The sequence below is a fragment of the Carcharodon carcharias genome, chromosome 10 (genome assembly GCF_017639515.1).
Source record: "Carcharodon carcharias isolate sCarCar2 chromosome 10, sCarCar2.pri, whole genome shotgun sequence".
NCBI lineage: Eukaryota > Metazoa > Chordata > Chondrichthyes > Lamniformes > Lamnidae > Carcharodon > Carcharodon carcharias.
The window spans coordinates 149,412,519-149,434,048 of NC_054476.1; the positions used below are offsets into that span (position 1 = coordinate 149,412,519).

Genomic DNA, 21,530 nt, shown 5'->3' on the forward strand with positions numbered 1-21,530 from the left:
AGAGAGAGCAGGCGAGAGAGCGGGCGAGAGATAGAGTGTGAGAGGGACCGAGCGCAAGAGAGCACCAGAGAGAGGCAGAGCGCGAGAGAGAGAGAGCAAGCGAGAGCACGCGAGAGAGAGAGCGCGAGAGGTAGAGCAAAAGCAAGTGAGAGGCAGAGCAGGGTAGAGAGGCAGAGCGAGAGAGCGGAGGCGCGAGAGGCAGAGCGAGAGAGAGAGGCAGAGGAAGAGCGAGAGAGAGTGAGCAAGCGAGAGAGAGCAAGCGAGAGCGAGAAAGCGAGCAAGAGAGAGTGCGAGCGAGAGCACGAGTGAGAGCACGAGAGAGATCGAGAGATCAAGCAAGAGCGCGAGAGAGACAGAGTGCGAGAGAGACAGAGCGAGAGCGAGAGTGAGCGCGAGAGTGAGAGAGCAAGAGAGAGAGGCAGAGCGATAGAGAGAGAGCGAGAGAGAGAGCAAGAGATCGAGCAAGAGAGAGCGCGAGAGAGGAGAGCGCCAGAGAGACAGAGCGCAGGAGGCAGAGAGCAAGAGAGAGTGAGAGAGTGCGAGAGATCGAAGAAGAGAGAGTGCGAGAGAGACAGAGCACCAGGGAGACAGAGCGCCAGAGAGACAGCGCGAGAGGCAGAGAGCGAGAGAGAGTGAGAGAGAGCGCAAGAGAGGCAGAATGCGAGAGAGAGGCAGAGCGGGAGAGAGCGCGAGAGAGAGTGAGAGAGCGAGAGAGAGACAGAGAGAGCGATAGAGAGACAGAGAGAGCGATAGAGAGACAGAGAGAGCGATAGAGAGACAGAGAGAGCGATAGAGAGACAGAGAGAGCGATAGAGAGACAGAGAGAGCGAGAGAGAGGCAGAGCGAGGTAGAGAGGCAGAGCGAGTGAGAGAGAGCGAGCGAGAGAGCACGAGGGAGAGCGAGAGAGCACGAGAGAGAGCACGAGAGAGAGCGAGAGAGAGAGTGAGAGCACGAGTGAGAGCACGAGAGAGAGCAAGAGATCGAGCAAGAGAGAGCAAGAGCGCGAGAGAGACAGAGTGAGCACGAGAGTGAGCGCGAGAGAGTGAGAGTGAGAGAGCAAGAGAAAGAGCGAGCGATCAAGCAAGAGAGAGCGCGAGAGAGACAGAGCACCAGAGAGACAGAGCGCGAGAGGCAGAGAGCGAGAGAGTGAGAGAGAGTGAGAGAGTGCGAGAGATTGAGGAAGAGAGAGCGCCAGAGAGGCTGAGCGCCAGCGAGGCAGAGAGCGAGAGAGAGTGAGAGAGAGCGAGAGCGGGAGATAGACAAAGCGCGGGAGAGAGGCAGAGCGCGCAAGAGAGGCAGAGCGTGAGAGAGAGACAGAGCGCGAGAGAGAGAGGCAGAGCGCGAGAGAGAGAGGCAGAGCGCGGGAGAGAGGCAGAGCGCGGGAGAGAGGCAGAGCGCGGGAGAGAGGCAGAGCGAGAGCGAGAGAGACAGAGCGCGAGAGAGGCAGAGCACGAGAGAGGCAGAGCGAGAGCGAGAGAAACAGAGCGCGAGAAAGGCAGAGCGCGAGAGAGAGAGACAGAGCACGAGAGAGACAGAGCGCGAGAGAGACAGAGCGCGAGAGAGAGGCAGAGCGCGAGAGAGAGGCAGAGCGAGGGCGAGAGTGAGAGGCAGAGCGAGGGCGAGAGTGAGAGGCAGAGCGAGAGCGAGAGTGAGAGGCAGAGCGAGAGCGAGAGTGAGGCAGAGCGAGAGCGAGAGAGAGGCAGAGCGAGAGCGAGAGAGAGGCAGAGCGAGAGCGAGAGAGAGGCAGAGCGAGAGTGAGAGAGAGGCAGAGCGAGAGTGAGGCAGAGCGAGAGTGAGGCAGAGCGAGAGTGAGGCAGAGCGAGAGTGAGGCAGAGCGAGAGTGAGGCAGAGCCAGAGCGAGAGTGAGAGGCAGAGCGAGAGTGAGAGAGGCAGAGCGAGAGTGAGAGAGGCAGAGCGAGAGTGAGTGAGGCAGAGCGAGAGCGAGAGTGAGAGAGGCAGAGAGAGAGCGAGAGAGAGCGAGCAAGCGAGAGAGTGAGAAAGCGAGCAAGAGAGAGAGAGTGCGAGCGAGAGCACGAGTGAGAGCACGAGAGAGATCGAGAGATCGAGCAAGAGAGAGCAAGAGCGCGAGAGAGACAGAGTGCGAGAGAGACAAAGCGAGAGCAAGGGTGAGCGAGAGTGAGCGCGAGAGAGTGAGAGAGCAAGAGAGAGAGGCAGAGCGATAGAGAGAGAGTGAGAGATCGAGCAAGAGAGAGCGCGAGAGAGGAGAGTGCCAGAGAAACAGAGCGCAGGAGGCAGAGAGCGAGAGAGAGTGAGAGAGTGCGAGAGATCGAAGAAGAGAGAGCACGGGAGAGACAGAGCGCCAGAGAGACGGAGCGCCAGAGAGACAGTGTGAGAGGCAGAGAGCGAGAGAGAGTGAGAGAGAGTGCGAGAGAGGCAGAGTGTGAGAGAGGCAGAATGCGAGAGAGAGGCAGAGCGCGAGAGAGATCGAGAGAGCGAGAGATCGAGCAAGAGAGAGCAAGAGCGCGAGAGTGAGCGCGAGAGAGCGAGAATGAGAGAGCAAGAGAGAGAGGCAGAGCGATAGAGAGAGAGCGAGAGATCAAGCAAAAGAGAGCGCGAGAGAGACAGAGCGCGAGAGTGCGAGAGATTGAGGAAGAGAGAGCGCGAGAGAGACAGAGCATCAGAGAGACAGAGCGCCAGAGAGGCAGAGAGCGAGAGAGAGCAAGAGCGGGAGATAGACAGAGTGCGAGAGAGAGGCAGAGCGCAAGAGAGAGAGAGGCAGAGCGTGGGAGAGAGGCAGAGCGTGGGAGAGAGGCAGAGCGTGGGAGAGAGGCAGAGCGTGGGAGAGAGGCAGAGCGAGAGCGAGAGAGATAGCGCGCGAGAGAGAGACAGAGCGTGAGAGAGCGAGACAGAGCGCGAGAGAGAGGCAGAGCGCGAGAGAGAGGCAGAGCGAGAGTGAGAGTGAGAGGCAGAGCGAGAGTGAGAGTGAGAGGCAGAGCGAGAGCGAGAGTGAGAGGCAGAGCGAGAGTGAGAGTGAGAGGCAGAGCGAGAGCGAGAGAGAGAGGCAGAGCGAGAGAGAGAGGCAGAGCGAGAGCGAGAGAGAGACAGAGCGAGAGCGAGAGAGAGAGGCAGAGCGAGAGCGAGAGTGTGAGGCAGAGCAAGAGTGAGGCAGAGCGAGAGTGACGCAGAGTGAGGCAGAGCGAGAGTGATGCAGAGCGAGAGTGAGGCAGAGGGAGAGTGAGAGTGAGAGGCAGAGCAATAGTGAGAGAGAGAGGCAGAGCGAGAGTGAGAGAGGCAGAGCGAGAGTGAGAGAGGCAGAGCGAGAGTGAGAGAGGCAGAGCTAGAGCAAGAGTGAGAGATGCAGAGCGAGAGTGAGAGAGGCAGAGCGTGAGAGAGAAGCAGAGCGAGAGCGAGAGAGAAAGAGTGAGGTAGAGTGAGAGTGAGAGAGTGAGGCAGAGCGAGAGTGAGAGAGTGAGGCAGAGCGAGAGAGAGAGGCAGAGCGAGAGCGAGAGAGAGAGGCAGAGCGAGAGTGAGAGAGGCAGAGAGAGGCAGAGTGAGAGTGAGAGAGAGAGGCAGAGCGAGAGAGAGAGGCAGAGTGAGAGAGAGAGGCAGAGAGAGAGAGGCAGAGCGAGAGAGAGAGGCAGAGCGAGAGAGAGAGGCAGAGCGAGAGAGAGAGGCAGAGCGAGAGCGAGAGAGAGAGGCAGAGCGAGAGCGAGAGAGAGAGGCAGAGCGAGAGAAGAAAGAGTGAGGCAGAGCGAGAGTGAGAGAGTGAGGCAGAGCGAGAGAGAGAGTCAGAGCGAGAGTGAGAGAGAGAGGCAGAGTGAGAGCGAGAGGCAGAGCGAGAATGAGAGAGGCAGAGCGAGAGCGAGAGAGAGAGGCAGAGCGAGAGCGAGAGAGAGAGGCAGAGCGAAAGTGAGCGAGAGGCAGAGCGAGAGAGAGAGGCAGAGCGAGAGAGAGACAGAGCGAGAGAGAGAGGCAGAGCGAGAGCGAGAGAGAGAGGCAGAGCGAGAGAGAGAGGCAGAGCGAGAGCGAGAGAGAGGCAGAGCGAGAGCGAGAGAGAGAGGCAGAGCGAGAGCGAGAGAGAGAGGCAGAGCGAGAGCGAGAGAGTGAGGCAGAGCGAGAGCGAGAGAGTGAGGCAGAGTGAGAGCGAGAGAGTGAGGCAGAGCGAGAGCGAGAGAGTGAGGCAGAGCGAGAGTGAGGCAGAGCGAGGCAGAGCGAGAGTGATGCAGAGTGAGAGTGACGCAGAGTGAGGCAGAGCGAGAGTGAGGCAGAGGGAGAATGAGAGTGAGAGGCAGAGCAATAGTGAGAGAGAGAGGCAGAGCAAGAGTGAGGCAGAGCGAGAGTGACGCAGAGTGAGGCAGAGCGAGAGTGATGCAGAGCGAGAGTGAGGCAGAGGGAGAGTGAGAGTGAGAGGCAGAGCAATAGTGAGTGAGAGAGGCAGAGCGAGAGTGAGAGAGGCAGAGCGAGAGAGAGAGGCAGAGCTAGAGCAAGAGTGAGAGATGCAGAGCGAGAGTGAGAGAGGCAGAGCGTGAGAGAGAAGCAGAGCGAGAGCGAGAGAGAAAGAGTGAGGTAGAGTGAGAGAGTGAGAGAGTGAGGCAGAGCGAGAGTGAGAGAGTGAGGCAGAGCGAGAGAGAGAGGCAGAGCGAGAGCGAGAGAGAGAGGCAGAGCGAGAGCGAGAGAGAGAGGCAGAGCGAGAGCGAGAGAGGCAGAGCGAGAGCGAGAGAGAGAGGCAGAGCGAGAGCGAGAGAGAGAGGCAGAGCGAGAGAGAGAGAGAGGCAGAGAGAGGCAGAGCGAGAGTGAGAGAGAGAGGCAGAGTGAGAGAGAGAGGCAGAGCGAGAGAGAGAGGCAGAGCGAGAGAGAGAGGCAGAGCGAGAGAGAGAGGCAGAGCGAGAGAGAGAGGCAGAGCGAGAGAGAGAGGCAGAGCGAGAGCGAGAGAGAGGCAGAGCGAGAGCGAGATAGAGAGCCAGAGCGAGAGCGAGAGAGAGAGGCAGAGCGAGAGAAGAAAGAGTGAGGCAGAGCGAGAGTGAGAGAGTGAGGCAGAGTGAGAGAGAGAGGCAGAGCGAGAGCGAGAGAGAGAGGCAGAGCGAGAGAGAGAGGCAGAGTGAGAGCGAGAGGCAGAGCGAGAATGAGAGAGGCAGAGCGAGAGCGAGAGAGAGAGGCAGAGCGAAAGTGAGCGAGAGGCAGAGCGAGAGAGAGAGGCAGAGCGAGAGAGAGACAGAGCGAGAGAGAGAGGCAGAGCGAGAGCGAGAGAGAGAGGCAGAGCGAGAGAGAGAGGCAGAGTGAGAGCGAGAGAGAGGCAGAGCGAGAGCGAGAGAGAGAGGCAGAGTGAGAGCGAGAGAGAGAGGCAGAGCGAGAGCGAGAGACAGAGCGAGAGAGAGGCAGAGCGAGAGAGAGAGAGAGAGGCAGAGCGAGAGAGAAGCAGAGCAAGAGTGAGAGTGAGAGAGTGAGGCAGAGCGAGAGTGAGAGAGTGAGGCAGAGCGAGAGTGAGAGAGTGAGGCAGAGCGAGAATGAGAGAGGCAGAGTGAGAGTGAGAGAGGCAGAGCGAGAGCGAGAGGCAGAGCGAGAGCGCGAGGCAGTGCGAGAGCGAGAGAGAGAGGCAGAGCGAGAGAGAGAGAGAGAGGCAGAGCGAAAGCGAGAGAGAGAAGTAGAGCGAGAGCGAGAGAGAGAGGCAGAGTGAGAGCGAGAGAGAGAAGTAGAGCGAGAGCGAGAGAGAGAGGCAGAGTGAGAGCGAGAGGCAGAGCGAGAATGAGAGAGGCAGAGCGAGAGTGAGAGAGAGAGGCAGAGCGAGAGTGAGAGAGAGAGGCAGAGCGAGAGCGAGAGAGAGAGGCAGAGCGAGAGTGAGAATGAGGCAGAGTGAGAGTGAGAGGCAGAGCGAAAGTGAGCGAGAGGCAGAGCGAGAGAGAGAGGCAGAGCAAGAGCGAGAGAGAGAGGCAGAGCGAGAGAGAGAGGCAGAGCGAGAGAGAGAGGCAGAGCAAGAGCGAGAGAGAGAGGCAGAGCAAGAGTGAGAGAGAGAGGCAGAGCGAGAGAGAGAGGCAGAGCAAGAGCGAGAGAGAAGCAGAGCGAGAGAGAGAGAAGCAGAGCGAGAGTGAGAGTAAAAGAGTGAGGCAGAGCGAGAGTGAGAGTGAAAGAGTGAGGCAGAGCGAGAGTGAAAGAGTGAGGCAGAGCGAGAGTGAGAGAGTGAGGCAGAGCGAGAGTGAGAGAGCAGGCAGAGCGAGAATGAGAGAGAGAGGCAGAGCGAGAGAGAGCGAGAGTGAGAGAGGCAGAGCGAGAGCGAGAGGCAGTGCGAGAGAGCGAGAGTGAGAGAGAGAAGCAGAGTGAGAGTGAGAGAGAGAGGCAGAGCGAGAGCGAGAGAGAGAGGCAGAGTGAGAGCGAGAGAGAGGCAGAGCGAGAGCGAGAGAGAGGCAGAGCGAGAGTGAGAGAGAGGAAGAGTGAGAGTGAGAGAGAGGAAGAGTGAGAGTGAGAGAGAGGCAGAGCGAGTGTGAAAGAGTGAGGCAGAGCGAGGGTGAGAGTGAGGCAGAGTAAGAGAGAGAGAAGCAGAGCGAGAGTAAGAGAGAGAGTGAGGTTGAGTGAGAGTGAGGTTGAGTGAGAGTGAGGAGAGCGAGAGTGAGGAGAGCGAGAGTGAGAGTGAGGCAGAGTGAGAGTGAGGCAGAGCGAGAGTGAGATAGAGGCAGAGCGAGAGAGAGGCAGGGCAAGAGCGAGAGAGAGGCAGGGCGAGAGCGAGAGAGAGGCAGAGCGAGAGCGAGAGAGAGGCAGAGCGAGAGCGAGAGAGAGGCAGAGTGAGAATGAGAGAGAGGCAGTGCGAGAGAGAGGGAGAGAGGCAGAGCGAGAGAGAGGCAGAGCGATAGCGAGAGAGAGGCAGAGCGAGAGTGAGAGAGAGGAAGAGTGAGAGTGAGAGAGAGGAAGAGTGAGAGTGAGAGAGAGGCAGAGCGAGTGTGAAAGAGTGAGGCAGAGCGAGGGTGAGAGTGAGGCAGAGTAAGAGAGAGAGAAGCAGAGCGAGAGTAAGAGAGAGAGTGAGGTTGAGTGAGAGTGAGGTTGAGTGAGAGTGAGGTTGAGTGAGAGTGAGGTTGAGTGAGAGTGAGGAGAGTGAGGAGAGCGAGAGTGAGGAGAGCGAGAGTGAGAGTGAGGCAGAGTGAGAGTGAGGCAGAGCGAGAGTGAGATAGAGGCAGAGCGAGAGAGAGGCAGGGCAAGAGCGAGAGAGAGGTAGGGCGAGAGCGAGAGAGAGGCAGAGTGAGAGCGAGAGAGAGGCAGAGTGAGAATGAGAGAGAGGCAGTGCGAGAGAGAGGGAGAGAGGCAGAGCGAGAGAGAGGCAGAGAGATAGCGAGATAGAAAGAGTGCGGCAGAGAGAGAAAGAGTGCGGCAGAGAGAGAAAGAGTGCGGCAGAGAGAGAAAGAGTGCGGCAGAGAGAGAAAGAGTGAGGCAGAGAGAGAAAGAGTGAGGCAGAGAGAGAAAGAGTGAGGCAGAGAGAGAAAGAGTGAGGCAGAGAGAGAAAGAGTGAGGCAGAGAGAGAAAGAGTGAGGCAGAGTGAGAGCGAGAGTGAGACAGAGTGAGAGCGAGAGTGAGGCAGAGTGAGATTGAGAGAGAGAGGCAGAGCGAAAGTGAGAGAGAGGCAGAGCGAGAGCGAGAGAGAAAAAGTGTGAGGCAGAGCGAGAGTGAGAGAGGGAGGCAGAGCGAGAGTGAAAGAGTGAGGCAGAGCGAGAGCGAGGCAGAGCGAGAGCGAGAGAGAGGCAGAGCGATAGCGAGATAGAAAGAGTGAGGCAGAGAGAGAAAGAGTGAGGCAGAGAGAAAAAGAATAAGGTAGAGAGAGAAAGAGTGAGGCAGAGCGAGAGCGAGAGTGAGGCAGAGCGAGATTGAGAGAGAGAGGCAGAGCGAGAGTGAGAGAGAGGCAGAGCGAGAGTGAGAGAGAGGCAGGGCGAGAGTGAGAGAGAGAAGCAGAGCGAGAGAGAGAGAAGCAGAGTGAGAACAAGAGAGAGAGAAGCAGAGCGAGAGCGAGAGAGAGAGAAGCAGAGCGAGAGTGAGAGCGAGAGAGAGAGAAGCAGAGCGAGAGCAAGAGAGAGAGAAGCAGAGTGAGAGTGAAAGAAAAAGAGTGAGGCAGAGCGAGAGTGAGAGAATGAGGCAGAGTGAGAGTGAGGCAGACCGAGAGAGAAGCAGAGCAAGAGTAAGAGAGAAAGAGTGAGGTTGAGTGAGAGTGAGGCAGAGCGAGAGTGAGAGTGAGGCAGAGCGAGAGTGAGAGGGAGGCAGAGAGAGAGTGAGAGAGAGGCAGAGCGAGAGAGAGGGAGAGAGGCAGAGCGAGAGAGAGGGAGAGAGGCAGAGGGAGAGAGAGGCAGAGCGAGAGCGAGAGAGAGGCAGAGCAAGAGAGGCAGAGCGAGAGCGAGGCAGAGCGAGATAGCAAGAGTGAGGCAGAGAGAGAAAGAGTGAGGCAGGGAGAAAAAGAGTGAGGCAGAGAGAAAAAGAGTGAGGCAGAGAGAGAAAGAGTGAGGCAGAGTGAGAGAGAGAAAGAGTGAGGCAGAGCGAGAGAGAGAGAGAGGCAGAGCGAGAGAGAGAGGCAGAGCGAGAGAGAGAGAGAGGCAGAGCGAGAGAGAGAGGCAAAGCGAGAGAGAGAGAGAGGCAGAGCGAGAGAGAGAGAGAGGCAAAGCGAGAGAGAAAGAGAGGCAGAAAGAGAGAGAGGCAGAGAGAGAGGCCGAGAGAGAGAGAGGCCGAGCGAGAGTGAGAGGGGCAGAGCAAGAGTGCGTGAGAGAGAGGCGGAGCGAGAGTACGTGAGAGAGAGGTGGAGCGAGAGTGAGAAAGAGACGGAGCGAGGGTGAGAGAGAGGCGGAGCGAGAGTGAGGGAGAGAGAAGCGGTGCGAGCGTGAGAGAGTGATAGGCAGAGCGAGAGTGAGAGATGCAGAGCAAGAGTGAGAGGGTCAGAGCGAGAGTGCGTGAGAGAGAGGCGGAGCGGGAGTGCGTGAGAGAGAGGCGGAGCGAGAGCGCGTGAGAGAGAGAGGTGGAGCGAGAGTGCGTGAGAGAGAGGGGCGGAGCGAGAGTGAGAGAGAGAGAGGAGGGGCGAGAGTGAGAGAGAGAGAGGCGGGGCAAGAGTGAGAGAGAGAGGCGGGGCGAGAGTACGTGAGAGAGAGGTGGAGCGAGAGTGCGTGAGAGAGAGACGGAGCGAGAGTGAGAAAGAGACGGAGCGAGGGTGAGAGAGAGGCGGAGCGAGAGTGAGGGAGAGAGAGGCGGAGCAAGCGTGAGAGAGTGATAGGCAGAGCGAGAGTGAGAGATGCAGAGCAAGAGTGAGAGGGACAGAGCGAGAGTGCGTGAGAGAGAGGCGGAGCGGGAGTGAGGGAGAGAGAGGCAGGGCGAGAGTGAGGGAGAGAGAGGCAGAGCGAGCGTGAGAGAGAAAGAAGCAGAGCGAGAGTGAGTGTGAGAGAGGATGAGCGAGAGTAAGAGGAGAGTGAGAGCGAGAGAGGCAGAGCGAGAGTGAGAGAGTGAGTGCGAGAGAGTGAGTGCGAGAGAGTGAGTGCGAGAGAGTGAGTGCGAGAGAGTGAGTGCGAGAGAGTGAGTGCGAGAGAGCCAGTGCGAGAGAGCCAGTGCGAGAGAGCCAGTGCGAGAGAGCCAGTGCGAGAGAGGCAGAACAAGAGTGAGAGTGAGAGCGAGAGATAGAGGGAGGCAGAGAGGGAGGAAGAGGGAGGCACAGAGAGAGAGGGGGAAAGCGGGGCAGAGAGAGAGGGAGAGTGGGGCAGAGAGAAAGGGAGTGGGGGGCAGAGAGGGAGAGGGCGAGGGGGGCAGAGAGAGAGGGAGAGGGTGGCAGAGAGTGAGAGAGGCGGGCAGGCAGAGAGTGAGAGAGGCAGAGGGAGTGAGAGAGGCAGTGAGAGGTAGAGGGAGAGAGAGAAGAGAGGCAGCAGGAGAGAGAGAAGAGAGGCAGAAGGAGAGAGTTAGAGATAGAGCGAGAGAAAAGAGAGGCAGTGATAGATCGAAGGAGAAGAGAGGCAGAGAGAGATAATTCCACGCTGCTGGCTGACGTGCCAGTATGCGGAGGGCTCCTAGCTCCTGTCTATTTTCCAGAAGGCGGCTTGTGGAGGGGTGGTAATGGATACCCTCTGTGGATAGTCAATTGTGGGCACTCCCCAGATACTACCTTGATTTTCCAGATCTCTGCTGATGTGGCCGCGGCCCATAGTTTGACTGGGTGATGACCTCGTGGTAGCAGGGTGGGGGCTGCCAGAGGCGCATCCTGCAATACAGCCCACCCTGGATCCACGGGGGTGTGAGGGTCACAGCCAGGGCTGCTGGCCAACCTGTGAAGAGGTTTCCTCCTCTGCAATGATGGCCTGGCATGCAGCCACCTCTATTTTGTTCCATGTACAAGTCTACAGAGGGCAAGGTATAGGCGCCCTCGGGGATGCCCACCTACAGCAGCATCGCCCACTTCTCCTCCTGGGGTTGCTGACCACTCAGCCATTGGCCCTCCTGGCTGCGGAGCCAGCCCGCGATTGGACAGGGCTCCTTAATTTGCTGTCTCCTCAAAAATCTCCTCCAGGGTCCCACCACAGGCACTTCCGGGTTCCCAACCCGGAATTCAACCTGGTTGGGATTGGGACCCAGAAACTAAAATTTAGCCCACTATCTTCCAAGATGACTGTAAAGTCCAGCCCTGAAGCACCATTGAATGGAGCAGTGTCCTATAGTTACTCTGCTCAGTCTCTCTCTCTCTCTAAGATTAAGTGAGCCATGATTTACTATATGATTGGTGTTGAGCGAGTGCCAAGTACACAGCTGGGGTGGCTTTCAATTAATTCAGCCACATTTTCTTTGAAGAGTTTATTAAGCTGCAGTTATGGATTTCCCCCCAATGGCTCTCAATCACAGTTTAAAAAAAAAAAATTTTTATTGAGACAAGCTAGCTGCCCGGGTGGTTTAGTGAATAACAGATCATCATCAAACCTGAAGGCCCCAGGTTTAAACCTGGGCAAGGGAAGGCTTTGGGATGTCCTGAGGCGCTGAGACGCAATTTAGTTCTTTTGAAGTTTCAGGAAGGTAGCTCTTTGTGCACAGCAAGATCCCACAAGAAAATGAAGATAATTTAATCTTGTTTCGTGGTATTGGTTGAGTATGAAACGTTGGCCTTAAACCGGGGAGAACTCTCCCGCTCTTCTTCAAAATAGTGGCCACAGGATCTTTTCCATCCATCCGAGAGGGCAGAATAACATCTCGTCTGACCTGAAAGGCGGCGCCGCTGAGAGTGCGGCACTCCCTCGGAACTGCACTGGGAGTGTCACCCTGCACTTTATGCTGATGTCTCTGAAATAGGAAATTAACCCACAACCTTCAGACTCCGAGGTGAGAGCGCTACCCCTGAGCCGTGGGTGGCACGGCTGTGTGTATGCACTTGCAGGCTGGAGAACCTCAAATACAGACGCAAGTTAACACACTCTATTGAGGGCAGCTGGGGAGTTATTTGTCGCTCTCCTCTGCGCATAGAAGCCTCTAATGGATTCCGATTGGCGAATCATGAAAGCAAACCCAACTGTTTATCACTGGCACTGTGCGCCAATGTTATGTGGAAAGCAGCTTATGTAAGGTTAGCAGTGCTGAGCAGGAAGTCCATGGTGAATTGAGGGCAATATCCTGAGCGATCGCTGCTCGACCAGCAGCGTACACCCCCTACCCTACCCTTGATTCTCCAACACCTGCTCCCACCCCTCCCTCAGCCATGTTAGGCTCTCACTGAGCTCTAATAGTCTGTTGAGAGGACATCGTATTTCCCTTTCATCAATTCTCTACAAATCTGCCTGTTCAATTTATTTAATTAAACATTGATCACTTCCGACAGAAGTGGTAAATTGTTTGCAAGTGACATGCACCTTCTAAATGACCCTTTCAACCTGTCACACTGACAAACCGGCAGCGACAGGCTAATGTCCTCCTGTTCCCCTCCCCGTCCACCACTTACAGAAGACATTGTGGGGGGAGCAGTGGTGGGGGGGCACTTGACTTTGCGCAATGGTGTGAGGTGGTAGATAGTGAGTCTGCAGCCCATGTTACATAAATGGAAATAAAACTAAGTAAAACAGGCGGTTGATTCCCCCATCTTGTGTTCTTCACTGTTGCCTTATGTTAAAATGACGCCACTCCCTTCCTCCCCACCAACACTTACTGGGATATGTTTCTGTACCGTATCTGTCTATGATTCTACATCATTCTATGTTCCAGTGGACACTGGCAATTCTCAGCTACCCAACCAAGAGAGCATTCTTCAGGTGGGAGTGAGCTTAGGCATGGAGCGCTGATGGTTATTTGGCCATGGAAGGCATGAGAAACCTGATCCAGGCCACCACTAGGAGAGAGTAATCGGAGACCCAAGTACTGAGCTGATTTGTCCTTCACCCCTTCACCATGCCCTAAGGCCAATGGAACCCCTACCCCACAACAGCACCCCGCCCCCAACAAACCTCCCCAACATTTGAGAGTAGATAGATCCACATACGCACAGGAGGAGGCCTTTCAGCCCCTCAAGCCTATTCTTCCATCCAGTTAGATCATGGCTGACCTTGATTGTAATGCCACCTACCCGTCTTGGTTCTGTAAACCCACACTACGCCCTGCCTGAGAAAAAGCTATCAATCTCAGTTTCGAATTCTTCAATTGACTTCCAGCCTCAATGGCTTTTTGAGGGGAGAGAGTTCCAGATTTCCACTCCCTTCTGTCTGAGGAAATGCTTCCAGACATCCCCCCTGAATGGCCTGGCTCTCATTTTAAGGTTCTGCCTCCTCGTTCTGGGCTCCCCTGTGAGAGGAAGGACTTTCACCCTGCCTCTCCTATTAACTCTTTTCATCATCTTAAACACCTCAATTAGATCACTCTTTGATCTTCTAAATTCAAGGGAATGCAGGCCTGGTCCATGCAACATCTCCTCATAATTTAACCCTTTCAGCTCTGAGATCATTTTGGTAAATCTGCACTGCATTCCCATCAGGGCCATGAAATGCAGTGTCCAGAACTGAACATAGCACTCTCAATGGGGGTGTCTGACTAGAGTGTTGTGCGTACACTTCTTCATCTATGGAACTCACTACCACATTGGGTAGTTGAGGTGGTACATTTAAGGGGAAGCTAGATAAATACATTCGGGAGAAAGGAATAGAAAGATATGCTGATGGAGTTAGAGGAAGCAATGTGGATGGAGGCTTGTGTGGAGCGTAGCCTTCAGCATGGATCAGCTGGGCTGAATGGCCTGTTCCTGTGCTGTAAATTCAATGTAATTTTCTGTAGCAATGAACCATAAAATGCAATAAATTATACCATAAGAATAAAGATAATGTAAGATTTTAAAATGGAGACTATCTGATCATATTCCCTTGAATTTAGAAGATCAAAAAGTGACCTAATTGAGGTGTTTAAGAGATGATTCAAGAAGCTTGGCACCATTCAGGACAAAGCAGTCCGCTTGATTGGCACCCCATCCACAAACATTCACTCCCTCCACCACCAACGCACAGTGGCAGCAATGTGTACCATCTACAAGATGCATTGCAGGAATTCACCAAGGCTCCTTCAACAGCACCTTCCAAACCTACGACCACTACCACCTAGAAGGACAAGGGCAGCAGACATATGGGAACATCACCACCTGGATGTTCCCTTCCAAGTCACTCACCATCCTGACTTAGAAATATATCACCGTTCCTTCACTATCGCTGGGTCAAAATCCTGGAACTCCCTCCTTAACAGCACTGTGGGTGTACCTACACCACATGGACCACAGTGGTTCAAGAAGAAGCTCAACACCACCTTCTCAAGGGCAAATAGGGATAGACACTAAATGCTGGCCCAGCCAGTGAAGCCCACATACCATGAATGAATAAAAAAAAGTTAAAGAACAGGCAGAGCCAAACTATATCCTCTGGTTGGGGAGCTCAGAACAAGGAGGCATAACCTTAAAATTTGAGCCAGGCTGTTCAGGAATAATGTCAGGAAGCACTTCCTCACACAAAGGGGAGTGGAAATCTGGAAATCTCTCATCCTATGCAGTATCTGAGTGTCCTTATTTCAGCTACAGAAGCCCTTAAGCTTCTTTTTGTGCAGTTCCATTAATTGTTCTGGGTAGATATCCACTGTTACTATATTCAACACTGAATAAATCTGGGATGACTGATTAGGAGTGAGGGGGTGATTAAGGAGCCCCATTTAATCCCTGTATGGAGACAGGACATCGCACAGCACCAACACTGTGAAGGGGACAAGTGTTTCCCGGAAAAACATAAGAAATAAGAGCTGGAATAGGCATATTCCATTCTGCCCCTCGAGCTTACTCTGCCATTCAACAAGACTATGGCTGGTCTTCTACATTGACTCCATCTTCCAGCACTATCCCCATATCCCTTAGCTCTCTCAGTGCACAAAAATATACCCATCTCTGACTTGCATATACTGAGCTGAGCATCCACAGTTCTCTAGAGAATTGCAAAGATTCACAACCCTTTGAGTGAAGAAATCTCTCCGCATCTCAGTCCTAAAAGGCCGGCCCCTTATTCTGAGAGCATGCCCCCATGTTCTACGTTCCCAGCCGGGGAAGGCATTGTCTTACCATCTAACCCATCAAACCCCTGAAGAATTTTATAAGTTTCAATGGGAGCACCTCTCATTCTCCTACACTCCAGAGAATATAGATCCAGTCCACTCAATCTCTCTTCATAGGATAATCCCTTCATCCCAGGAACCTTTGTTGTACTCCTTTCTAGGGCAACTATGTCCTTTCTTGGTTAGGGAGTGAACAGTATTCCAGGTCAGGTGTGGCCTTAACAATGCAAAGGGCCCCTTTTTGCAGATCCCTAGAAGTTAGGTCAACAATTCAATAACTGCTACATGGCTGTACGTTCATTTTACGGAGTCTCAGCCAACCCATCCAGCACTTATATAGCTCATGCAGCACTCTCTGATCATAATATGATTAATACTCATGTTGTGCCCTCTGCTATCCTGGTTATGGCATAGAAGAGGAGGCATCAGATGGCAATAAGCCATTCCACTCTTTGTATGAATGTTAAAACAAAATTTCCTTGACCTATTCAAGAGCAAGTAAGAAAAAATGAAGAGCCAGCCTGAATGAATGAGCTTGGAATGTCCTTGATCATCCAATCAATTTTAAAGTAATGGTCAGGTGCTCATTGGAAGTCTTGTGGTGCAGTGGGTGGCATCCCTGCCTCTGAGCCAGAGGCTGTGGGTTCGAGTCCCGCCCCAGGACTTGATGTGTTTTAAACACAGTCAAAAAGCTTGATTATCAATCTGTAAGTCTTTCAAACAAACACCAATGGTAGGTGGTAAGAGTGGGAGAGATTCCTGGTCATCCATGTGATGGAAAAAATTGTTGGCGCCTCAACCATCACTATTCATAGCTCCAGACTACAATATTCATGTGCAAGTTGTCACAGCAACTCGAGCTCTGAGTGAAGTGTAACACACCAGCACCAAGGTGTCTGTAAGATGATTTGTTATTAGCATGTTGATAGTTGTCTCATCCGCTGAGACCAATTCCATTGGAAATGCCATGTGATATATGCGGAATAGGCAAAAATTCAGTTTACGGTTAGAATCCATGGAATTTGCTTCCAGGGAGTTAGAGTTCAGAAGGAGCTGTCCATTCAGCACCACAGGGTCCAATCTCTTGATTCAGTAGGAAACCAAACCTGGGAAACAGTCTGTTCCACTCTCTACTTTAAATACCTTTAGGCTTGTTCAGTTCAGTCAGCCTGGACTTGACATTTCTTTATTTGTTCATGAGATGTGACCTTTGCTGGCTAAGCCAGCATTTGTTGCCCATTCTTAATTGTCCTTGGTGCTGGTGAGCTGCATTCTTGAACTGCTGCAGTCCATCTGGTGTGGATACACCCACAGTGCTGTAAGGGAAGGATTCCAGGTTTCCCATCCCTACAACAGTGAAGAAGGAACAGCAATATATTCCCAGGTCAGAATGTTGCATGACTTGGAGGGGAACTTGCAGATGGTGGTGTTCCCATGCATCTTGTCCTTCTAGGTGGTAGAAGTTGCAGGTTTGGAAGGTGCTGTTGAAGGAGCTTTGGTGAGTTGCTGCAGTGCATCTTGTAGATGGCACACATTGCTGCCACTGTCTATCGGTGGCAGAGAGAATGAATGTTTAAGGTGCTGGGTGGAGTGTTGATCAAGCGGGCTGCTTTGTCCTTGATGGTGTCAATCTTCTTGAGTGTTGTTGGAACTGCACTTGTCCAGGCAAGTGGAGAGTATTCCATCACACTCCTGACTTTGTACCTTGAGTTCAACAGTCAGCTGAAAAAAACAAGTTTAAATGAATGTTGGACACGTGTTTTAACTTATTGTCATTTGGATGGGAGAAATCCTCTGCAAATAGTGATATGTTCCTAAGTTGCAAAGAGGTGAAGTGCTGGGTACTGTTATCCACTGAAATGTTGGACTGGAATAAAGAGACTCGGAGTGACTCTGCCAGCAGAGATACATGATACCTACCGTGCTCAGTCACCGATATGACACATCTGCTGATGAGAGAGGGGGATAAATTTCTGTATGATCGCTCCATGCTGCATGCTGACTCAGCTGTGTGTCCCCCCCCCCCCCCCGCCCCAGTGAATGATTGATGAGTAGTACTGCACACTGCAGGCTGGGGGAGACTGAGGGATCTTTTCCACACAGCCCTCCAGTAATTATTTATGTTGTGTGGAAATTTTATTGAGCACCCAGTGGGGGAGGGGTGGCAAACACTCGGTGCTCCAGTTCAAATGTCCATTAACCCTTTCTGCTACTCTGAGGTAAGTTCGTATAACCTTGTTGTCATCCTGACGTTATAAGAAAGAGCTTGGCATTTTATAATACTTTTCATGAACTCAGCATGTTCCAAAGCAATTTACAGACAATGCAATACCTTTTTGAAGTGCAGTCACTGTTGTGATGTAGGAACCACAGAAGTTAATGTGCACACAGCAAGCTCCCAAAAACAGCAGCACAATCATGACAAGCTAATCTGTTTTTTTGTGATGTTAATTGAGAGATAAACATTGACCAGGGAGAACTGCCTTGCTCTTCTTCACAATAGAGGCCATGGGTCCTTTTGCAGTCACATGAAGGGGCCTCAGTTTAACATCCTTCAGCACCTCCCAACAGTGCAGCAATGGGAGTGTCAGCCTGGATCTTGTGCGCAAGTCTTTGGCATGGGTCTTAAACCCTGCAACGTCAGAGGTGAGTGCGCTACCTGCTGAGCCACAGCTCACTCCTAGATTGTGAGTAGCACAATGGGCATCCTCACGTTCTTTGATCAGTTGTTTTTTTCCATAAAGTTACAGGCCGACCATCGATCAGTTGTCCCCCCCCCGACCCCCTCAACCCACCCACAACCTTTCTTTGCAGTTTTACTGATTTCCTGCCGCTCTCTCCTTTTCTCATCACATCACCTGAGCTGCTCACTGCTGGTGCATGTCCACAATTGACAAGACCATTACCCAAATGTTGGTCACACACGTAGCTGGCTGTTTGTCCATGGGGGGCGGTGGAGGGTAGCTTGAATTGTACGGTCATGCTTTGTAGACCATTTTCACTTTGTCTTTAAGTGGGAAAGTATGACTGAAAAATTGTGTAAAGTTGTCCATGGTAAGCACTGTGACACTCGTGCAGAAGGTTAGGATGAAACTCTGATCTTTGACCATGTTTAGCTTAAAATGGATTGGAGGGTGGGGGAAAGACTGAAGGGTTAGAGAGCACAGCAAGGGAAAAAACCAATAGCAAAGGTCGTTTAAACCCTCAGCTGCTCTTTTGCACTTCCTGGTGCCTGTCCACAGGATGGCCCTGGGAAGCCAGCTGTCTCAGTGGGAATGTTAGATGAGACAGGAAGACCAGTGTGAAAGAGACAGGACGACATGGAGAAGGTTAATACTGGATGAGTCCTGATCTCCCACCAGCACCACAACCAGTAACTGAAGCATTTGTGTGTAAACACTTCATTGCTGACTGCACATGGGGAAAGGCCTGTACAAGGCAGCCTTTGATTATCATTGACAGCCTCATCTCCATCCCAGTCTCCAATTCCCTGCCTCTGTTTCGAGAACATTGACAACTCAGTCTATGGACAAAGGGATTTTAATGGTCTCATTCCCATCCCACCCACCTCCTTCGCACTGAGTCACAACCTATTCTGGTGTCCAACCCCCACCAGCTTTGCCCCGTCATCTTCTGAAGCCCTCACCTCATGCAAAGCAAGGACTGCACAAGTGACAGGCATGCACCTGACCTGGGCTTCACCCCCCAAGTAGCTAGTCTTGTAGGAGCCTAGGCAGCAAGCATCTGCAGCTATTCGACTGTAACAGCCCTCACAGCTCAGCCCAATTTTGTCCTCACTTGCACTGCCAACTGTGGTTGGATATATTCCAGGCAGTGTGGTCACATGACCTCCTGTCTCCAAGCACCCTTCCCCTGCACTCCCAACATTGGCCACCCAACACATCCATCCTTGTGATGTCCTGCCCTTCCACGGCCAATTAGAAAGCAGACGGAATCTTCAACACCTGATTAGATGATCCTTGACTGTCAGTCAAACAGCCTTTTCATCCCTGTATCTGTTTCTAATTCCCTGAAGATTTTTCTCCTGGGTTTTGCTTATTTCAGTTGTCCTAGAAATGAATAAGAATATAGGAATTAGTCCAGGAGTAGGCCATTCGGCCCCTTGAGCTTGCTCTGCCATTCAACAAGATCATGGCTGATCTGATTGTGGCCTTAACTCCACTTTCCTGCTTGTTCCCCATAATCCTTGACTCCTTAAAAATCTGTCAACTTGACCTTGAACATATTCAATGATCCAGCCTCCACTGCTCGCTGGGATAGAGAATTCCAAAGATTAAAGGCCCTCTGAGAGAAGAAATTCCTCCTTATCTCCATCTTAAATGGGAGATCCCTTATTCTGAAACTGTGTCCCCTAGTTATAGATTCCCCCACAAGGGGAAACATTCTCCCACATCCACTCTGTCAAGCCCCCTTGGAATCTTTTATGTTTCAATAAGATCACCTCTCATTCTTCTAAACTCCAATGAGTACAGGCCCAACCTGCTCAACCTTTCCTCATAAGACAACTCATTCATCCTAGGAATCAGCCTGTTGAACCTTCTCTGAACAGTTTCCAATGTAAGTATATCCCTCCTTAAGTAAGGACACCAAAACTGTACACTGTACTTCAGATATGGTCTCACCAATGTCCTGCATAATTGTAGCAAGACTTCCTTTCCTTTATATTTCATCCCCTTGCAATAAAGGCCAACATTCCATTTACCTTCCTAATTACTTGTACCTGCACGCTAACTTCTTGTGGTTCATGTACAAGGACACTCAGATCCCTCTGTACTGCGGCATTCTGCAGTCTCTCCATTTAAATCCTAATTCCTGGAGACTTGAAGGCAATCTTAAATACAGTGAACCAACCTAAAACTATGGGGACATGGTTCAACCTAGTAAAAAGATAACTTTAAAAGCGGAAGCAGATTCAATAATAAGTTTTCAAAAACAGAATTGGATAAAAAGCTGAAGACGATTTCTGTGATGAAAGAGCAGGGAAATGGGTACTAGTTGGGTAGCTTTTTCAAAGAGCCAGCACAGGCATTTTTTTTCATATTCATTCATGGGATGTGGGCATCGTTGGTTAGGCCAACATTTATTGCCCATTCCTAATTGCCCTTGAGAAGGTGGCGGTGAGCTGCCTTCTTGAACTGCTGCAGCGCATATGGTGTAGGTACACCCACAGTGCTGTTAGGAAGGGAGTTCCAGGATTTTGACCCAGCAACACTGAAGGAACGACGATATATTTCCAAGTCAGGATAGCTTGGAGGAGAACTTCCAGGTACTGGTCTTCTTGTGTATCTGCTGCCCTTGTCCTTCTAAATGTAGCTATCGTGTGTTTGGAAGGTATTGTCTGAGGAGTCTTGGTGAGTTGCTGCAGTGCATCTTGTAGATGGTACACACTGCTGCCACTGTTCATTGGTGGTGGAGGGAATGAATATTTGTGGATGGGGTGCCAATCAAGCGGGCTGCTTTATCTTGGATGGTGCGGAATTTCTTGAGTGTTGTTGGAGCTGCACTCACCCAGGCAAGTAGAGAGTATTCCATCACACTCCTGACTTGAGTCTTTAGATAATAACAGCCTATGGGGAGTCAGGAGCTGAGTTACTCACCACAGGATTCCTAGCCTCTGACCTACTCTTGTAGTCACAGTACTTACATGGCTAGTCCGGTTCAGTTTCTGGTCAATGGTAACCCCCAGGATGTTGTTAGTGGGGGATTCAGTGATGGTAATGCCATTGAACATCAAGGGATGATGGTTGGATTCTCTCTTGTTGTCTGGTCATTGCCTGGCACTTGTGTGGCATGAATGTTACTTGCCACTTGTCAGCCCAAACCTGGATATTGTCCAGTTCTTGCTGCATTTAGACATGGACTTCTTCAGAATCTGAGGAGTTGCGAATGGCGCTGAACGTTGTGCAATCATCAGCAAACATCATCACTCTGACCTTATGATGGAAAAAAGGTCACTGATGAAGCAGCTGAAGATGTTTGGACCTAGGACACAGCATGATAGGCTGAATGGCCTCCTTCTGTACTCTATCAATCTAAAATTCTATGATTAATAGCAGGAGATTCATACTTGCAGAGAATGATCAACACCTAGAATTGACTTCTTGAATAGCAGAACCTCATAATTAAAGCAACAAGTGGTTGGCTGCTAGGACCTTTGGATGAATGAGTTAAGATGGGCTGAATGGCCTTCCTAACAACTGTGATCTTGTGATAGCTTAAAGCAGGTAGCAATTCCCTCAATGTCTAATTGTTATCGGAACAGCGCAATATGCAATTGGGTATTAGTATGAATTTGCTTCTGCAGTTGGAAGTCTGTCTTGGATTGTGATGCTTATTTTTCCTCTGTTCAATGTGGGAGAGGGTTGAATGGATTGACCTTTGTGTTATTACAGAGTTTGACTCGACAAGGCTGTCCCGAATGGTGTTCACCAAACTCCACGAGGTCTGCTGCAGCTGGGTGAAAGACTTGCCACTGACAAGAAGAACGCACCCCTATTTTGAAACGTCCATTCATGCCATCAAAAATATGCGGAGGAAGATGGAGGACAAGCACGTCTGTCTGCCAGACTTCAATACTCTCTTTAATCTGGAGGTAAGTGAAAGCTGCAGGCCTGAATGAATGTTGTAAGCCACAAAGGAGCACCCTAGGCCTCAATGGAGCTCCATAGGTCCCAGTGGAGCATCCTAGGCCTCAATGGAGCTCCAGACGCTCCATTGGAGCATGCTCGGCCTCAGTGGAGCACCGAAGGCCTCAATGGAGCTCCATAGGCCCCAGATGAGTACCCTAGGCCTAAGATAACCATAAAGTATAGAAGAATTTTCCATCATTCAACATGGTTGAAGTTCCTTTACTTCCCACTTATCTGGAAACTTTGAAAGATGACAACATACTGACGCAGATACTTTATATGGAGCTCTAAAGATCCCAGATCCCTCCCATGCCCCCAACACCCACTGGCCCCATGGAGTGCTAAACTCATGTGCATTTCGATGTTTTTTTT

The 21,530-nt window shown here is 51.9% G+C and overlaps 1 protein-coding gene across 1 annotated transcript in view; it reads left to right on the forward strand.

The window, feature by feature from the left end:
* The window catches only part of ppm1e (protein phosphatase, Mg2+/Mn2+ dependent, 1E), a 261,513-nt gene that overhangs the window by 228,173 nt on the left and 11,810 nt on the right, over positions 1-21,530 (forward strand). Inside the window, exon 3 of the mRNA XM_041196705.1 lies at positions 20,922-21,121. Coding sequence (XP_041052639.1) covers positions 20,922-21,121 — 200 coding nt within the window. The remainder of the gene's footprint in view (positions 1-20,921; positions 21,122-21,530) is intronic.